The 18,589-nt window shown below is 41.9% G+C and overlaps 1 protein-coding gene across 4 annotated transcripts in view; it reads left to right on the forward strand.

Moving 5' to 3' along the window:
* The window catches only part of LOC135222616 (dynamin-binding protein-like), a 334,340-nt gene that overhangs the window by 135,191 nt on the left and 180,560 nt on the right, over nt 1-18,589 (forward strand). For all 4 annotated transcript variants that reach the window (XM_064260713.1, XM_064260714.1, XM_064260712.1 and 1 more), the window contains one exon: nt 5,310-5,449. In XM_064260713.1, the coding sequence (XP_064116783.1) occupies nt 5,310-5,449 (140 nt within the window). The remainder of the gene's footprint in view (nt 1-5,309; nt 5,450-18,589) is intronic.

The following is an 18,589-nucleotide window of genomic DNA, read 5'->3' on the forward strand; positions in this document are numbered from 1 at the left end:
CCCTTGAAAATATTCAACGTCATACGCAAAACGCGGTTCGTCATAACATTGAGATGTTGGCAAGGTCGCTCGCCAGGACGCCTCTTGGCGAGCCTTGCATGCATCAGGGCGCTCAACGAGTTCCTCTCTGAAACGTCGTTCAGAAGACTTGGTGTTCTCTGCTCAGACACGCTAGTAGCTAAGCAGGACGTTTTTTTGAGGACGCTCAGCAGGACGCTAAGCAGGACGCTTTTGAGGACGCTCGGCAGGACACTTATGAGGACGGCTTTTGTGGACATTCGCCAGGACGCTTCGGTGGAAGCTAGGCAGGACGCTTTGCGAGAGAAAAGACTTGTAGAAGGCGTCTTATTTGCTGTTCAGGACGTTTCTTAGGACGCTTGACGCTTTCTAAACGCTCGTCAAGAGGAGGTTTTTTCAGGACTCTCCACAGGACATTCCTTTACAGAAATTTTTAAAAAGGATTCGGAGTTAGCGGAGAGACATACCCGAATTTTTTCTTCGATCCCTCTTTCATCTCAGCGATGTTCTCTGAGGAATCGGGAAGATTATATACTCGGATTCCTGGTGACTTTCGGTCATGTTAAAGGGTTTTCCCATATTAGCAAAGTGCTAATAGTTTTGTCAAGTAAGGACGCTTTTTCCCCATTGTCAAGATATTATACGTTTTGTCATTTAAGTGGGGGACCCTCATAAATGGGGTAGTTCTCATTGACATAGATTTTAACGTTTTTTATCGTTTAAGCGGATAAACTCATTAACAAACTTTCGGAAGAGCTCTCATTCATTTTCAGAGGCTCATCCGGGAGGGGTAAGAAAAAGACTTGTAGACTAGATCCAGGAAGTCTTATGTCCAATATCATAAGAACATTGAACGGTCCTTTTCGATCCTCGGTTCTCTCTTGATGATCTCTATTCGAATATTACTCTTTTCTTGGCAAAGAGTCAGGAGTTCTTTTAAAAAGTCTCATTTTTTAGAACGTGGACAGTCGTTTTCCTTTTTTTTCTCTCTTCCTCGTCGAGGAAAGATGTAGTAGAGAATTCGATGTTCAAATTACTACAATACTTACGTAGTTTATCTTTGCGTCATTTTGCTAACGCATGGGTCAAGTCATATACGCATATCGTATTACCTCTGCGGATAGAAGCCGAAAGAACTGTTGTTCTAATGTATTTAATTGACACTCCCTTCAACCTTCCAAGAGTTTTCGAGAGTAAGAACAACTCTTCAGGTATGTTACGACAACACCAACTCAGCTTCTGTATTTAGCGAATTTTGTTTCGTTTAAATATGCCTGCTTGAGAGTTTCCTTTTGCTCGATAATTTCATACCTATCCCTTCGTAAAAGGAGTAGCTGGCAACTCAGGCAGATAGTGCGAGACGATGAACAAGGCTGCTGTTACTGTGATCTACGCAGTACCGGCTAGCTCGGTGACATGTGCGGTTGGTTACGTCTGTTTCCCTTGCGGGAATGGTTGATAAGCCGTCTCTCTGCCCTACAATCATGGATTTTAGCCTCGGGTTGAGGAAATTTCTAGTAATCATTAATGAACATGCCTTCCGTTTACTTAGAAAATTTCAACAAGATATCTCTTATACTTGTTCGGTGCGGGTTTACCGCACGGTAACAGAATTCTGTACGAATCTACCGCGGCATAGCACTATAATAATGCTCTCCTGCTTATGCAAAGCGCAGCCTTATTTAGGGAAGGAAGCAGGCTGAGTGAGGGAATGGATGAGTTTGCTGGGGACCATTTCCTCGCTGGAGAAGCTTGTTTTCCCTGAATAAACAGCAATTCAGACCTCTACAATTTTTCCTCACGAAGAAATTGGAATAGCATCAAAGATCTAGTAATAATTCTAATTTTCTCTCAACGGCTTGAGGATCACCTCGGGTGATAGCGAGAGGATGCCAGACATCCGAACAGAGGAACAGATGTTCTGGCACATTGTCTGAAAGAATTGGAAGCCAAATTGGTCGGCTCTCCAGTTCCTCGAAGGGTGAGTTTGGATCGAGTGGCCCAAATCATCTCGGATAATTTCTCAGCTCTCTCATAGCTCAAGAAGAGAGAGTTGGTTATGGGCTGGGGCACGGAACGTAACGATCCTCAAGAGGTTCGTTAAACTAGTGCACGTCCGTGCGGGTCTTCTCGATCGAAGGCAACAACTACTGACGTCTGAGTAATCCTCACTTAGAAGTATGTCGAAAGTTGAGGAGAGACTGAGGGCGTCCTTTCGTTAAGTTTTTCGTAATATTGAAGACGAAGGAGCTTCCTCTTAAGTTGTTCCCTTATTCATGATCCTAGAGGATTAGCTTTAGTCGCCACATGTTGGCCTCTAATAGGTTTGGATTCACAGAGGTCCATGTAATTCCAGACAATATGTCCAAAGACCCTTCCCGAGAGAATCTGGTGTAATCTAACATCGTCACTTTAGTGAAGTATCTGATATCTCTCCTCTCTGAGTCTAAAGGCGTTCAGACTATCGAGAAGCGATAAGATCTTCAAGATTAATGGCAGTCTCTTGGCCAAGGCAAAGCATGCTGCCTATTTTCAGTGTTCAATCGGAGGGGGCCGTTTCTGGAGATAGTGAAGGGAAATGACTGTTCCTCCACCTCGACCTCTGTGAATTTCTTTATGGTTCTATCTTTCCGTATGAAGTATGAGATAAGCTAGAAGTCCTAACTATTGTAGAATATGCAAATATGTTGTTGACGGCCTCTAGGCTCAGAGATTCGGTTCTGTCAAACAACAAAGCTTCACGTATCTTTGAGGTCTGGGGAGATCTTGAAATTCTCTAGATCGCAGGTTCCGGCATGGAACTTAGACGTAGTCTGAGTTTCTGATGCCAAAAGCATTTCGAACCTATCCTTTCTGCGAACTTAATACAGTGACCAGAAAAAGGCTAACATTCTAACCGCTCTAGGCCACGGCAAAGAGGGTTTAGTGAGGTTTTAGCCTCATCAGAGGTTTTATCTTTAAGGACATATGCGGTCTGTCCTCTAAGCCTTCCGTTCTTGATAAGAACGAAAACCTGTCTAACCCTTGACCCGAAGGCTTGGAGACCAAGGGTATGGCACAAATTATTGGGCAAGGGCATTAGAGAGTCCTGTGCCCTGTCGGGTCTCTCAAGTTTTATCTTGATAAAACTATTAGAAAGTCGAGGTCAAACGGACAAATCTGCGGTTTTCCGTTCCTTAAAAGGACCATAACTTGGTTCATGTCCAAGAACACCCTGGCATTATAGTCAAGGAGTTCTTTTAAGAAGTCTCATTCATTATGTTTACATAAAGATTTGAGATTTTTTCTTAATATGAATGCTCAAGAGGTGAGGGCGCGGCCTCGGAAGCATTTCAACAAAGCATGACACTCAGTAACATTCCTGAGTGCAACGCTTTAGCGAAGCAACTCTGTGTTCGCTACACACTCCCGACGGGATGTGAAGACGACATTTGAGATCTGTAAGTCCGCTAGGACCATACATATCCGTAGATATATTATTGGGGGCAGCAAGCAACACGAATCCTATCCTATAGAAAAGGGATAGGTGTGCTTTTAACTTTGAAGGGTTGGTCGCTTGAGGCGCGTTCCTTTTCTTTAGCCTAGAAGTTATGGAACTAACTTTGATAGGTTAGGTCAGGTGGTGGTTTTAGCTTCGTTGCCCTCAGAAGTATGGTCATATGGTCTAGTCACATTGTGGTCAGCCCCCGTTGACAGATCATCTAGAGCGCACCAGCATTACAGGTCTCTACCTCGCTGGCAACTCTAGTACGCAGAAGCAGACTTTGGTGACAGTAATCACGAAGTCGGCTATGCTAACAGGTGAGGAACCAAGATGTATATCATCTACTAATTTAGTTTCCCAAAAAATCCTATTCTGTCTCTTCCCCACCATCCGAAGGTGGGATTCAGCTATATATATATCTGTCAGGTAAGTTTCATGAACAAAATGTTATTGTTTATAAATACAATTAAGTTTGTTCATACTTACCTGGCAGATATATATAATTAAAGTGCCCACCCACCTCCCCTCAGGAGACAGTGGCACTGATAAAATATGAATAGAAATGGGAATAGTTCCGATATCCGCCTCCCAGCGGCGGGAATGGGTACTACCACCTGGCCGCCCACTGCGTGTGCCGCGAATTTTGAAATTCTGTCGGACTTCGGAGAATACAGCTATATATATATCTGCCAGGTAAGTATGAACAAACTTAATTGTATTATAACAATAACATGTTACAACTCCTAAGGGAGCAATTTCCCCTTTTCTGTCACCTACTGCTTCATCAGTAGTGTCATTGAAGGGGTGGAAGAAAACCAGCTTGACTACTCTTTAGCAGTCTCCTTCTGTTTGGAGGGGGAGTTGTCCTCGGAAGAGCACTATTCCCTGCTGCAAAAGTGGATTGCCTCGCTTAACCTGGCTTTTGCTCCAGATGATGTGGAGCCCCAGGGATTTAGGGAGTTATGACACTCCTTTGGCTATCAGATCGGTGTCAATGGTGTTGTAACCCCAGAACATACATTGTAACCAAGGACATAAGTTTTTACAAATATATTTGAAGAGCATCGTAAGCTTGGAATGTCATAAGGCGAGTCCGTCGTAACCCAGAGACTGCCTGTACTAAACCTTCACCATATTGAAAGTGGACTGATTTGTTTGGATAACAAAAGTCACAGCTGTGCTTGGACCTTCAATCTTTCTTTAATTTTTTATTTGTTTATTAGTTTTTAAACAATTTTTTGAGATTGCTGTAATGAATGAAGATGGGACATATGATACCCAGGCATTTTATCTCATGGATTTTGTGACTTATTTTTCATAAAGATTAATTTTGAGATTCTGTGCAAGTAATGTATTAATGTCGCTAGTTTTTAGTATAGCTCAAGTACTCTGATTCTGTAATTCTTATAATTTTTGTGTTTTTTTTTATTTTAATGTGATTATTTGGTATAATTTCTGTCTTATTGATACTTTAAACAAAAGTTGAATATTAATTGATACTTTATAAAATAGTGTGATATTTATATCTAGGTAGGCTATAGATTTGTAACTTCATTGTGTGGTTACACTTTTATATAACTTTAGGATATTTAAATTTTTAATATTTGTTGAACCTGATTTTGGTGATTATCTAAATCAGTTGTACATTTTAAAATACTTTTAGCAGAGTTAAGCATGAGCGTGCTTTCATGGCCCAGATTATGAATGATTTGAATGATAAGTAATGTGATTAACCTAATTTTCTTCAGTAAAACATTCAGCAATACAGTGTTACTTATATGTACTAAAGAAGTCTTATTCATATCAGGTTGAAGATACTGCAGAAAAAGCAGTGTGTATGATGGGCCAAGTTAGAAGGAGTCTCCGGGCTCAGCTACCAGAAGAGTTGAATCTTTATGCAGGAGACATTGTAAATATCACCCACATAGTAGATAAGGATTGGTACAGGTATGTTCATAGTTCTGAGTAGTATATTGTCACTAATATTTTTTTCCAATATTGTTTTCATATGCTTCACTGTATTTTTTACTGAAATATATAAATGGTTTGTATAAGTTGTCTGCATCATGGTCGTTGCTGACTAGCACTTATATAAGTAATTGTGATTGCGAGTATTTTATTACTTTTCCTGGTGGAAAATCCTCTTTTAAACAAATGAAATTGAATGTCATTGCTGCTTCAGCTGCATTCTCTTTATAAAGTTTTTTCAGTATTTTTAATGATTACTCTTCCACCATTACTGCATTCTGCTTGTAACTCTCCCATATTAATCATTCTTTCATAAATCATAAAACATCCAAATTGCAATGAAACTGATATTTACAAGGAAGTTTTGAGGTGAAATAAAGGTGTAGGTCATGTGGGGATTTTTTATTCACTGGGTATTTTTTGTGTTGGATGTCTTGCCTTGAGGGACAGTGGGTTAAAACTTTCCTTACAAAAGCGGTAGTCCTAATACATTTGTAAGGACACTTATAGTCACTTTTGAAGTATAGTCTTATAACCCAGATGTTTTTAAGCCCTCATTAGTCTGGGAGACGAGGACAATTAGGAAGGGGAGCTGGCCATGCTGCAGAATTTAATGATGTAGTACAGGCAACTACATTCCTGAAATGTTCAATGGAGCTATTCAACTTCGTGGATGTCATTGGTTTTTATGAAAGTACATATTGTCTATAAATTGTGCATAGGTTTGGGCATGACAGATGTTGGAAGAAACACCCATTGTGTCAACATGTCTTTGGATGCATGTGTGGTCCTTATGTATGGTAAAAGGGCCTTTTGCACATATCTCCAGAAGGCACAAACAGCAGCTTCTGCGACTTTCAGTTTGGGCTTTGATGGTCACTGTAGATATGATTAAGGATTATGTTACTAGTTTCAACAACAGAGATGTTTTTGAAACATTCAACATCCATTGAGGTGGTGGTTCTGTCATTGGAGAGGCCCTTGATCTTTTTGAGAAACCCTACTGATGCATAAAGATGCTATCGATCAGGCACTTATCATGTGAGGTGTTTAGTTAAATGGTAGGTGGATATATAGTTTTGGCTAACTGTGAGATATAGTGGTTCCTTTGTTCGTGGGTCTTAACATTCCTATACTTGTAGCTTAAACCATGATCTCCAGTAATGGATGGTAGGTGAGTAGCATTTGTTTTTATATCAATCCTTTCTGTTAGCCTATACACCTCTCTTTTGATGTCAGGTTCGTGAGTTGGGAAGTAGCCATTTCCCAGATCCCAGGCCAGTATCCTAGCCCTTTTTTCTTTAGGAAAGAAAGGGAGACTTTCCCAGGCCTTGCACCCTCCTCCAGTAATGTCAAAGTAGGAAGGAAGGGGGGAAAAGAATTTGAGGGCAGTGGCTACCATGTAACTTTCCCATTATTTTGGCTGCCACATTTATGCTTGTCTTGACGGGGCATTAGTACTGGGATGGAGTAGAGCCCTAGATACTTCAGGCCTCATGGACAGACTCCATAATCTTGTTAAGACTACCATCCTTCCCTCTCTCTGACACCTTAGTATTTTCCAAGATCTCTGGCCTTGCCAGCAGGGTTTATAGAAATGATGGAAAAAGGCATTTTAAAGTCATGAGAGACCTGTCTCTGGAGTATTTCATTGTTGCCTCTCAAGTGAAAGGTCAACTGGAACATGTGGTGCTGTAGTCTATCACAGGGTATGACTTCATGCTAAGACACTTTCAAGAAACACTTTGAGTGTTGTCTTGTAAATTAATTTACTCTAGGGGTTCTGCTTTAGGAAGGAATCTTCCTACTCCCTTTTAACACATGGGACAAAAGAATAAAACTTGGATCTTATGGCCAATTATTAGACAAGTACCTGGATATGCTTGTAAGCATTGCAAACTTGTCGCTTCCTGACTTGGCTGGAACAATCAAATTCTCATTGCTAGGTTGTCTTCAGCCACCTGTCTCACAGGAGCTCTTTTTTGCCTGTGGCAATGCCCCCCCCCCCCCCCCTCTCTCTCTCTCTCTCTCTCTCTCTCTCTCTCTCTCTCTCTCTCTCTCTCATGTGATTGCTAAATACTCACAAAGTGAAATAGAAAGACACTAACATTCCCTGACACTAATTTAATGAACCATTTATGTGTGATGCCTTCCCTAAATGTGCATTAGCCTGGGCTGGGAGTGATGAGCCAATATTATAATTTTTTTTGTTTTTCACAATTTTATGTAGTGCAAACTATGACAAAACACCAATGAATACCAAAATGAGAAATGATAAGGGAAAGTGTGTGTGTGTGTGTGTGTGTGTGTATGTGTGTGTTACAGGTATGTAGGGAGTTTATTAATGTGGTATGAAATGCTTCTCTCACTGTTTTGCATTGTGCATGATAATTTAATATCCTTTTATGAAATGTGATTTATATAGTCCCCAGAAGTTGACTTTGAAAGAGAGAGAGAGAGAGAGGGTTATCTTTATTTAAAAGAGTGAAATGGATAGATTATTGTATTTCTTTAAAATACTATCACATATGAATTTTGAAATTAGTTATATTACTATTATTATTATGCAAAAATATTAATAAACATACACATGTACCATGGAAATTCTCTCATCTCAGTAAGAGAGAGACATGATCCTGAGTGGGCAACGCACTCCCCCTCCTGCACATTACTTGATATATTTGACAGCTGTTGGACCCCAGCCATCTCAGCTTGGCTACGTGGAGTTCAAAGACAAGGATGCATTGTAAAATGGATTTTTATGCATGACACTTACCTGGCAGGTATATATATAGCTTATCCTCTTGACGCACTGGCAGAATTTCAAAACTCGCGGCAACCGCTAGTACACTGGTAGTTCAGGTGATGGCCACCCCGTTCCCGTGGCGCTGGTACTTGGAACTATTCCCGTTTTCCTCAGATTTTCTCTGCCAGCCGAACTGGCAACATCGTTGTTGGTTCTCTGTTAGAATTTCCTGCTCGTTGACTGACTTTTTGGATATTGGTATCGTATTCACGAAGTTAGCGTGGCAATCGCATTTTGTTTGGATTTTGATTTAGTATGTCTGATTCAGGAAGTATGTTTAGAGTTTGTGTGAAAGAAGGGTGTAAGGTGAGACTGCCGAAATCATCGGTAGATCCACATACTATTTGTAAGAAGTGTCGGGAGTTTGTATGTACGTGGGACAATAGGTGCAATGAATGTCAGTGTCTGAATGAGAAAGAGTGGAAGGCTCTTATGAAGTATGTTGAGAGATTAGAAAAAGATCGGGTTAGAAGATCTTTCTCTAGGAGTAAGAGATCGGGATCTTCGAGTAAGCCTTTGAATGAATCTTTGCATGTGTCTTCTCCAGCTCATTCACATGTAGACGTAGCACCTTCCCCTCAGGTTTCTCCTGCGCCCGTTGCTGTATCTGAGGATACTACTGATCCACAAATCGTGAAAGTGTTCGCTGCCCTTGCGTCCATGGGAGATCAAATTAAACGATTAACAGACAAAGTGGAAGTGTTCGGTGACAGTGTTGTGGAGGGGGCGCCTGATCGTCCCTCTCGTGCTCCTAGACCGAGACCTCTGTCAAGCTCCCAGACCCAAGGGAGAAGCATGTCGACAGTCGAAGGGAGGCGAGAGGGGTTTACTCGCGATCAGTCGTCCCTTCAGGCAGTCCTGTTGCTTCCCAGGCTGCAGCAGTACGCCATGGAAAAGGCGATACTGGGAAGTGCCGTTATTCTTCGGATAGTTCGGCGTCAGGAAGGAGTAGGCGTTTCGCGGAAGTATCGCGTCCTCTCAAGAGGTCATACTTTCCGTCCTCATCACAGGATGAAGGGCTGTGACCAAGAAGGGTGGAGTAGCCCTGAGATTTTTTCATCGGAGGATGAAGAAATTATCCCTATCAAAAGGAAGAGGATTTCTCGTCAGTTGGAAGTTACTAGCGGTGCGGTGAGAGGTGTTTCTCCGCTTAGAGGAACTCCTCTGCGTAGACCGCAGGTTCGCTCGCCTCTCCGTGTTAGCCCCGTGCGTCCTCGATCTCCTCATCATCAGGAGTCTCGTAAGGAAGCGGAGACGAAGGAAGTTCTGCGGGACATGCAAGAGAGATTAGCAGTGATTGTACAATCATGGGAGAAGCCCGAACAACCTTCGGTTAGACGTAAGGACTCGTCTCTCCCGGTTAAGTCCTCCAAGAGGACGCAGGACGTGCAACGCAAGCCAGGACGCAGTGCATCCCTTAAGAAGGACGAAGCAGTGCAGGACGCAAGAGGAAGAGTGGTGGACGCATACGTTCAGGAGGACGCAGGCGGCAGCAAGTCGAAACTTTTTCTCGACAAGGAAGAGAGGAGTTTTACAAGGAGACAGCGTCGCATTCGCTCTCTAAGCAGGCTCTGCATAAGGAGTCCGCTTTGGAGAGTCATCAGGATCTTGGTTTTTCAAGATATTTCTTCGCAGGAGGAAGAATTCTTTGTGGAGAGTGCGGAAAGAGGTACAAGAATGTGGAAGCTCCTTCTTCGGACTACAAGAGGCTAACAGAGTGCCTTCTTTCTTTGTTTGAAGGAGATTTTCAACCTTCAGGCCCGCCATCGCCTTTGTCTCAATTTTCGAAGACGAAGACAACCAAGAAATCGTCGTTTTTTGAAAATGACTTTGTCTATTTCGGCCAAGAAAGCCCTTCAACGCGTAAATGAGTGGTTGAAGGAGAAGAGAGAGTCGGGGAAGACTTCTTTTGCTTTTCCTCCGGCCAAGTTGGCTTTTAAGTCTGGTGTTTGGTATGCTATGGGGAAAGTCTTGGCCTGGGAGTTCCTGCCTCCTCCCAGGGAGACTTTTCCAACATAGTGGACAGCTCCCGTAGACATGCTTTACATTCAGCCAAAGTGTGGTGGACTTCGTCAGAGTTCGACCATTTACTCAAAGGTATCTATCGGACTTTTGAGGTGTTTAATTTTCTTGACTGGTCGTTGGGGGCCCTGGCTCGGACTTCGGAGATGGAAGATTCGTCAGAATCCGAGTTGCCGAGAAGTATCATGTCCTGTATGGATAAAGCCTTGAGAGATGGAGCTAATGAATTGGCTTCACTTTTTACAGCAGGCGGTTTTGAAGAAAAGACATCTTTTGTGCTCGTTCGCTGCTAAAGGAGTCTCGAACGCGCAAAAGTCGGAGTTGATGTTCTCTCCGCTTTCAGGACAGCTCTTCCCTCAGGATATCATTAAGGACATCTCGCTCTCCCTCACTCAGAAGGCTACTCAGGATCTTCTTACGTCTTCTGTAAGGAAGTATTTACCTTCTAATGTATTGAAGAAGACCCCGAAGGATACAAAGACATCACAGCAGCCCTTTCGGGGTAGGACTTTTTCCCGACCAGCATTTAGAGGGAAAAGAGTTCCAGCCAAAAGAGGTTCGAAAACCTCAACCAAGCAATGAGTCAGAAGTCCTCCAGACTTGTGTGGGGGCCAGACTTTTAGACTTCTGGGAAGTCTGGCAAAGCAAAGGAGCGGATCCTTGGTCTGTAAAGGTAGCGAAGGAAGGATACAAGATCCCCTTTCTCAAGAAACCACCTCTCGCTACAGCTCCGAGAGCCCTAGGGGCTCATTACATCGATTTAGAGAAGAGAGAGGCTCTTTGGCATCAAGTTGTCAGCATGTTAGAAAAGGGGGCCATAGAACCGGTTCTGGATCACGAATCCCCAGGTTTTACAACCGTCTGTTTCTAGTACCGAAGTCATCAGGAGGTTGGAGGCCAGTACTGGACGTAAGTCAGCTAAACTTGTTCGTAGAAAAGACCAAGTTTACGATGGAGACGAACGATTCAGTACTGGCCAGCGGTACGACCAGGAGACTGGATGGTAACGCTGGACCTTCAGGATGCGTACTTCCATATTCCGATTCACCCAAGGTCCCAGGAAATATTTGAGATTCGTGATCCAGGACAGGATTTATCAATTCAAAGCCCTTTGCTTCGTCTGTGCACGGTTCTCAAATTTTACAAGAATGATGTCGAATGTGGTGAAGTGGCTTCATTTGTTAGGGGTCAGAGTCTCTCTCTACCTCGACGATTGGCTCATAAGAGCACAATCAAAACAGCAATGTCTGGAGGACACGAACATCACATTGGAGTTAACTCAGCACTGGGTCTGATGGTAAACCTGAAAAAGTCACGGTTGATCCCCTCTCAGGAGCTAGTTTATTTGGGGATTCTGATATCCTCAGTGACTTTTCGGGCTTTTTCCGTCACCCGAAAGGCAGACCATGTGCCTGCGGAAAGTGCAAGAATTCCTATTGAAAGACCAATGCTCGGCGAGAGAGTGGATGAGCCTGCTGGGGACACTCTCTTCGTTAGAGCGGTTCATTTCACTAGGGAGACTTCACATGAGGCCCTTACAGTTCTTTCTGAACGAAGTCTGGCCAAGAAGATCGCAACCAGATTCCTTCCGGTTTCCAATTCCTTCAAAGATAAAGGAGGAATTAAAGTGGTGGCTAGTTCTGGGGAGGTTGTCAGAGGGTACGTCACTCCAGCAGAGGAACCCAGACCGGATATTATTTTCCGACGCGCAGACGCAGGCTGGGAGCGACGCTGGGCCCTCGGGAGGAATCAGGCCTTTGGAACGAAGAAGAAAAGGCATGGCACATAAACAGGAAGGAACTGATGGCGATCTTCTTGGCTCTGAAAGCGTTCAGACCGTGGATCAGCGGCAAAGTGGTGCAGATCAACGCGGACAATACCACAGCTCTGGCATATATACGAAAACAAGGAGGAACCCACTCGTTGTCCCTTTGCAACTTGGCGAAGGAGATTCTTCTGTGGTCGCAGAGAGAAAACGTCACCCTGCTCAACAGGTTCATTCAAGGAGAGAAGAACGTCAGAGCGGATCTGTTGAGCAGGGACGGACAAGTGCTTTCCACGGAGTGGATGTTGCATCTTCAAGTATGCCAGAGACTGTGGAAGCTCTGGGGCACACCAGTAGTGGATCTTTTTCGCTACCGCAGCGACGAAGAGGTTACCGAACTATTGTTCTCCAATCCCGGACCCTCTTGCAGTCGCAGTCGATGCCTTCCTACTAGATTGGACGGGTCTAGATGCGTACGCTTTTCCCCCGTTCAAGATTTTAGGAAGGGTAATGAAGAAATTCAGAGAAAGTCGAGGAACAAGGCTGACTCTGATAGCCCCATACTGGCCGGCCCAAACGTGGTTCACAGAGGTACTGGAATGGACAGTGGATTCTCCGAGAAGTCTACCCACGAGAGTAGATCTTCTCAAACAACCCCACTTCGACAGGTTCCACAAGAACACCCTCGCTCTGGGTCTGACTGCGTTCAGACTATCGAAAGACTTGTCAGAGCGAGGGGGTTTTCTAGAGAAGCAAGCGAAGGCAGTTGCAAGAGCACGAAGGCCATCAACTATCAAAGTGTACCCAGTCGAAGTGGGAGAAATTCCGTAAATGGTGTAACGAATCGGAAGATTTCTTCATCCAGTACCTCTGTGACACAAATTGCAGATTTCCTTCTATACCTGAAGAAGGAACTGGGTTTGGCTAATCAGACAATTAAGGTTTTAAGTGTATGTTGTCTGCAGTGTTTAGACACAGAGGTTTAGATCTGTCCAACAACGCAGATCTTAGAGATCTTCTCAGATCTTTTAATACAGAAGGATCGACTTTGCAGAACTCCTTCTTGGAATTTGGATGTCGTTCTCAAGTTCTTGGAAACGGATAGGTTTTGAACTATGGGCAGTTCGTCTTTGCGAGAGCTAACGAAGAAGACTATTTTCTTAGTAGCCTTAGCTACAGCTAAAAGGATTAGTGAGCTGCAAGCTATTGACAAGCAAGTAGGTTGGAAGCACAACAAAGCAGTTTGTTCTTTTCAATAGGAGTTCTTAGCAAAGAATGAGAATTCTTCGCATCCGTGGCCAAGATCATTTGAGATTGAAGGACTGGCTGATCTAGTAGGTCAAGAACAAGAAAGGGTTCTTTGCCCAGTAAGAGCCTTACGGTTTTACGTAGAAAGAACAAGAAGCATTAGGGGGACTTCATGTTCTCTGTGGTGCTCTGTTAAAGATCCTACTAGACCTATGTCTAAAAACGCGATATGGCTTTCTTTGTAAGAGAAGTCATTAAAGAAGCTCATTTACTTTGTCAGGAAGAATGCTTCGGCTTGATTAAGGTTAAAGCTCATGAGGTGAGAGCAGTAGCTACGTCCTTAGCATTCAGGAAAAATTTAGCCCTCAAGGACATTATAGATTCGACGTTTTGGAGGACAAACTCTGTGTTTCCTCTCATTACCTTAGAGACGTGAAGACAACTTTTGATAATTGTCAAACGTTAGGCCCGTATGTATCCTCAGGTACAGTACTGGGCAAAGGAGTTTCCACCCCATAACCTAATAACATGCTAGGTTTTTATTTTAATTAGGTTATAGTGTTTTTTATGGTTGTCTGAGAAGGTTAATACCAGCTCAGTTTTTTGGTGTAGTGTTTTATTATTGTATGTGTGTGTGGTTCAGGTGACTAACTTTCCTAGCATGAATGCCTGTGGTAAATGAGGGCTAGGGTTCTCTGTCAGCAGATTGGTCATGTCCAGTTGTCAGACCCTTGTTGTTAGCTTTCTCAACAAACAGGTCACATCCTAGTTGAGAGCACTAAGGTTTAGCAGGCTAAGAGGCATGGACCTACGAAGTCAGCTACCTTAGCAGGTAAGGAACTTAATAAATAATTTTTAAAAATTTAGTTAATTTTGAATTATGACGATGTTGCTGTCTGTGACCCACCTCCAAATGTGTCAATCAGCTATATATATACCTGCCAGGTAAGTGTCATGCATAAAAATGATATTGTTATGATACAATAAAGTTTTATGCATACTTACCTGGCAGGTATATATAAATTAAATTCCCCAACCCCCTCCTCCCCTCAGGAGACAGGGTTCAGAGAAAATCTGAGGAAAACGGGAATAGTTCCAAGTACCAGCGCCACGGGAACGGGGTGGCCATCACCTGAACTACCAGTGTACTAGCGGTTGCCGCGAGTTTTGAAATTCTGCCAGTGCGTCAAGAGGATAAGCTATATATATACCTGCCAGGTAAGTATGCATAAAAATTTATTGTATCATAACAATATCATTTTCTTTGATTCTTACATAATTTTTTTTATTTATAAACTAAAATCTTGCTAATTCACTGTAGTATTTTTTTAATGAATTGATATTATTGCATTTTACATTAATATTGATATTTGAAAATTAGTAAAACATTTATTTATCATAGAAAAAAACATACAACGCCGTAAGAGAGAGAGAGAGAGAGAGAGAGAGAGAGAGAGAGAGAGAGAGAGAGAGAGAAATGGAATGATTATTGTAGTATTTCTGTAAAATACTTTTACATATGATTTTTGTAATTACATTTGTTATTACTATTATTATTAGTGGTACTATTACTATTATCATTAGAAAAAATTAATAAACATATCATACATATGTGTATCATAAAAATCTCTCGTCTCAGTAGAGAGAGAGAGAGAGAGAGAGAGAGAGAGAGAGAGAGAGAGAGAGAGAGAGAGAGAGAACACACACTCCCTCCCCTCCTATCACATTACTTGATATATTTGACAGCTGTTGGACCTCAGCTTGGACCTGGAGTTCGAAAGAAAGATGCATGAAGACTGGGATTTCCTTCATTCTTTGTGATCATTTAATCTTATTAAACTTACTAATACAGTATTGATCAATATTAATATTTTAAAATTAGTAAATCATTTTTGTATCATAAAAATGTATTTAGGCATGAAAATAACAAAAATGCACTAATTAGATATTATTTATCGCCGGAAAACCCTGCAAATAGGGGAATCCCCGTAAATAATGGGTAGATATGGTCCAGAGAGAAATCCGCGAATCAGTGAGTCTGCGAATCCGGAGAACGCAAAATTCACTCTGTCTACAGCATAAAAATCCTCTTCCTGCTGCCTTATTCCTGCAACTGTAACCAACTCAACAAGCCTTGTGTACACCTTCACTTCCAATCCTCCAATCCCCGTCACTTATCCTGTACTCTCCTGCCTTTGTGCTATATTTTCTTTTATTTTCTCATATGCCTCTCTGAAAACATGTTGCAATACACTCCCTGAACACCTGAATTAGCCCTGGCCACTGACCAGCCCAAATTATATCCCCACTGACTTACCCACAAATTGGGTAAGTCTGTGGGGATATAATTTGAGTTACCTGTCTTACTGTTGGCAACACTGCTGTAAGTACCGGCCATCAGATGCCTCACCCCTCAATTGCTTTTCATTCGCTCGGCTGTCAGGACATATCCTGCTCCAAGCAAACTTTTTGGTCGTCTGAGCCCGACCCTCACAGCTTTGCTTTGGACTCTATATTGGTTAATGGCTTTGGGTTACTCTTTTGCATTTTCACCCCAGTTGGACAGTGTTTTTGCCTGATTTCTTTGGATTTGATGATGGACAGACTTTGGAAGGAATCTCTGTCGGCCATCACCTCGAAGCCTACGCCTTCTGCTGTGCCTTCGGAACAATCTTCCCGTGGAGATGTCGGTGCTCACTGTTCCTGCTCTTTGTGCAAAAGAAGGATGAGTATTCTCAAATATGACAGACATTCCCTTTGTATTAGTTGTAGGAAAGTGCAATGTAATGATAGGCAGAGGTGTGATAATTGCAAGGACTCGTCTTTAAACTAGATGGAGGATTACCTGAAGCATAGGAAATCATTAGCTTCTAAAAGCAAATGTAAGGTAGAATCGCGAGAGCTAGATAAAGAGGAGCTAGAGTCTGAACTGGTTAAGAAATTGGAGGACAGATTATCATCAAGTATGTCTAGCTTGTTTGTCAGTTTCATGACTAAGTTAAATGAAAATAAAGATAGTAATACTGTAGGTGATATTAACCATTCTTTTCCAGCTTCCCTGCCTGTTCCAGAATCAGCCCCACAGGGTGGTGGGGGAGGGTGGATAATGGAGATCCACAAGCCTCCAAGGTATGGTTTGACTCAGATGTGTAGGGATAGTGGTATAGGTAGGCAAGAAGACAAGATGTAGGGGCAGGTTCCTGCGGGTTCTAGTTCGGTTTTGTTCTCAGGCAGGATGGGTCCTCCTTTAGACCCTTCAGATGTTTTGTTCCCTGCCTCAAAGTTGTCTCGTCAGGAGGCCTCTAAGCCTGTAGTTGGTGTAGAGATAGATTCGGTGTTGGTTACTGATATTCAGGAGGATATTTCTTTGTCTTTGAAGGTTCTTTTTCCTTCTGTGGAGAAGTCCAGGTTGTCAGTTGGTAGTGGGAATTCAGATGATCAGTCTTTTAATTCAGCTGAATATAATGCTAATTTGCTGGGTTTGTTTCAAGGATATAGAATATTGGTGAGACAATGTTTTCACCTTGGGTTTTCCAATGTACTTGATCATGTTCTCAGGAATTTTCCTGAATTTACTGATGAGGTGTGTCAGGATTATCAAGGAGTTGATTCGGTCTATTTTCTTTCCCTTAAAAAGAAGGCTTTTTCCACCTCTCTGTCTCTTTCTGCTCCTATTCATCCTCTTCAAACCTTAACTTTTAAATCTTCTTCTAAGACATCTATCCCTTTGGGATCCTTCTTTGGTGTCTGTTTCGGAGTCTTCCCTTGATCATTCAACTGGTTTACCTCCAGCTGTCACTTTTTTGTCAGGACAAGCAGTCTCACAGACATCAAGTTTTCCGCAGGCTGGTGAAAGCTTCCGCAAGGTATTGCAGCGAGATGACTGATTTGTGTTGCAAGGTTCTGGTTGCGGGACATGCGGGGTTGATAGTATTAAGTGACACGTTTGTTCCATCGCCAAATACTATATCGGTGCTGCTGGTATCCACTGTTCCTTGTCTCACCAGTGTGGAAGGTATTCTACTAGCAGCTGTTATGTCAGGTTCTGCAGGCCGGAGCTTCTCTTTAACCCTTAAACGCCGAAGCAGTAAAAAAAAAAAAATGTCTCCCGTGTGCCGGAGACGTTTCAGAGTGAGCGCGGAAGCGGAAAAAATATTTTTTTCAAAAAATCACAGCGCGCTTAGTTTTCAAGATTAAGAGTTCATTTTTGGCTCCTTTTTTTTGTCGTTGCCTGAAGTTTAGTATGCAACCATCAGAAATGAAAAAATTATCATTATCATATATAAATAATGCGATATATGATAGCGCAAAAACGAAATTTCATATATAATTGTATTCAAATCGCGCTGTGCGTAAAACGGTTAAAGGTAACAAGTTACTTTTTTTTTTTTGTAATGTACACTAAATTGCAATCATTTTGGTATATAACACATTGTAAAATGATAAAAGCAACACAGAGAAAATATTATCACAAAATAATGCATGAATTCGTAACGCTGCGACTAAACAAATATTTTTTTCAAAAATTCACCATAAATCTAAATATTGTCCTAGAGACTTCCAATTTCAAAATGAAGACAAATGATTGAATATTACTATACTGTAAGAATATTAGCTTACAAATGCAGTTTTTGACCATATCTGACGAGTTAAAGTTGACCGAATGACGAATTTTTTACATATATGATATGCAATTATTTCGGAAATAAGAAAAGCTACAACTTTCAAATCATTTATTTTATTCTACATGAAATTGCGCACATTTTCATATATAAAACTCTATGAAATGCCTAATATGAAACGGAGCAAATATTCCGAGAATGGGACTTACACATTTCGGAGATTTGTGGCGGAGGAAATCCGCGCGCGGAGGGAAGGAAAGTTTTTTTTTAAAGATTCACCATAAATTTAAAATGTGCTAGAGACTTCGAATTTGTTTCACAATGAAGATAAATGACTGAATATTACTAGACTGTAAGAGTTTTATCTTACAATTGCGTTTTTGGACCATTTCGGTAGAGTCAAATTTGACCGAACGGGGTTTTTTTTCTATTTATCGTGATTATATGCAAAATATTTCAAAAAATGAGAAAAAGATACAAGCTTCAACTATTTTTTGTGTATTATACATGGAAAATTGCGGACATTTTCATATATAAAAACTTTATGTAACGGCTAATTTAAAATGGTGCAAACATTACCACAATAGCACGTTATGAGTTTTTTCGGAAAGAGTTAACCGCACGGACCGTAAAGAAAATGTTATTTTTTTCTAGAA

The sequence above is a fragment of the Macrobrachium nipponense genome, chromosome 8 (assembly GCF_015104395.2).
Source record: "Macrobrachium nipponense isolate FS-2020 chromosome 8, ASM1510439v2, whole genome shotgun sequence".
NCBI classification, from domain to species: Eukaryota; Metazoa; Arthropoda; class Malacostraca; order Decapoda; family Palaemonidae; genus Macrobrachium; species Macrobrachium nipponense.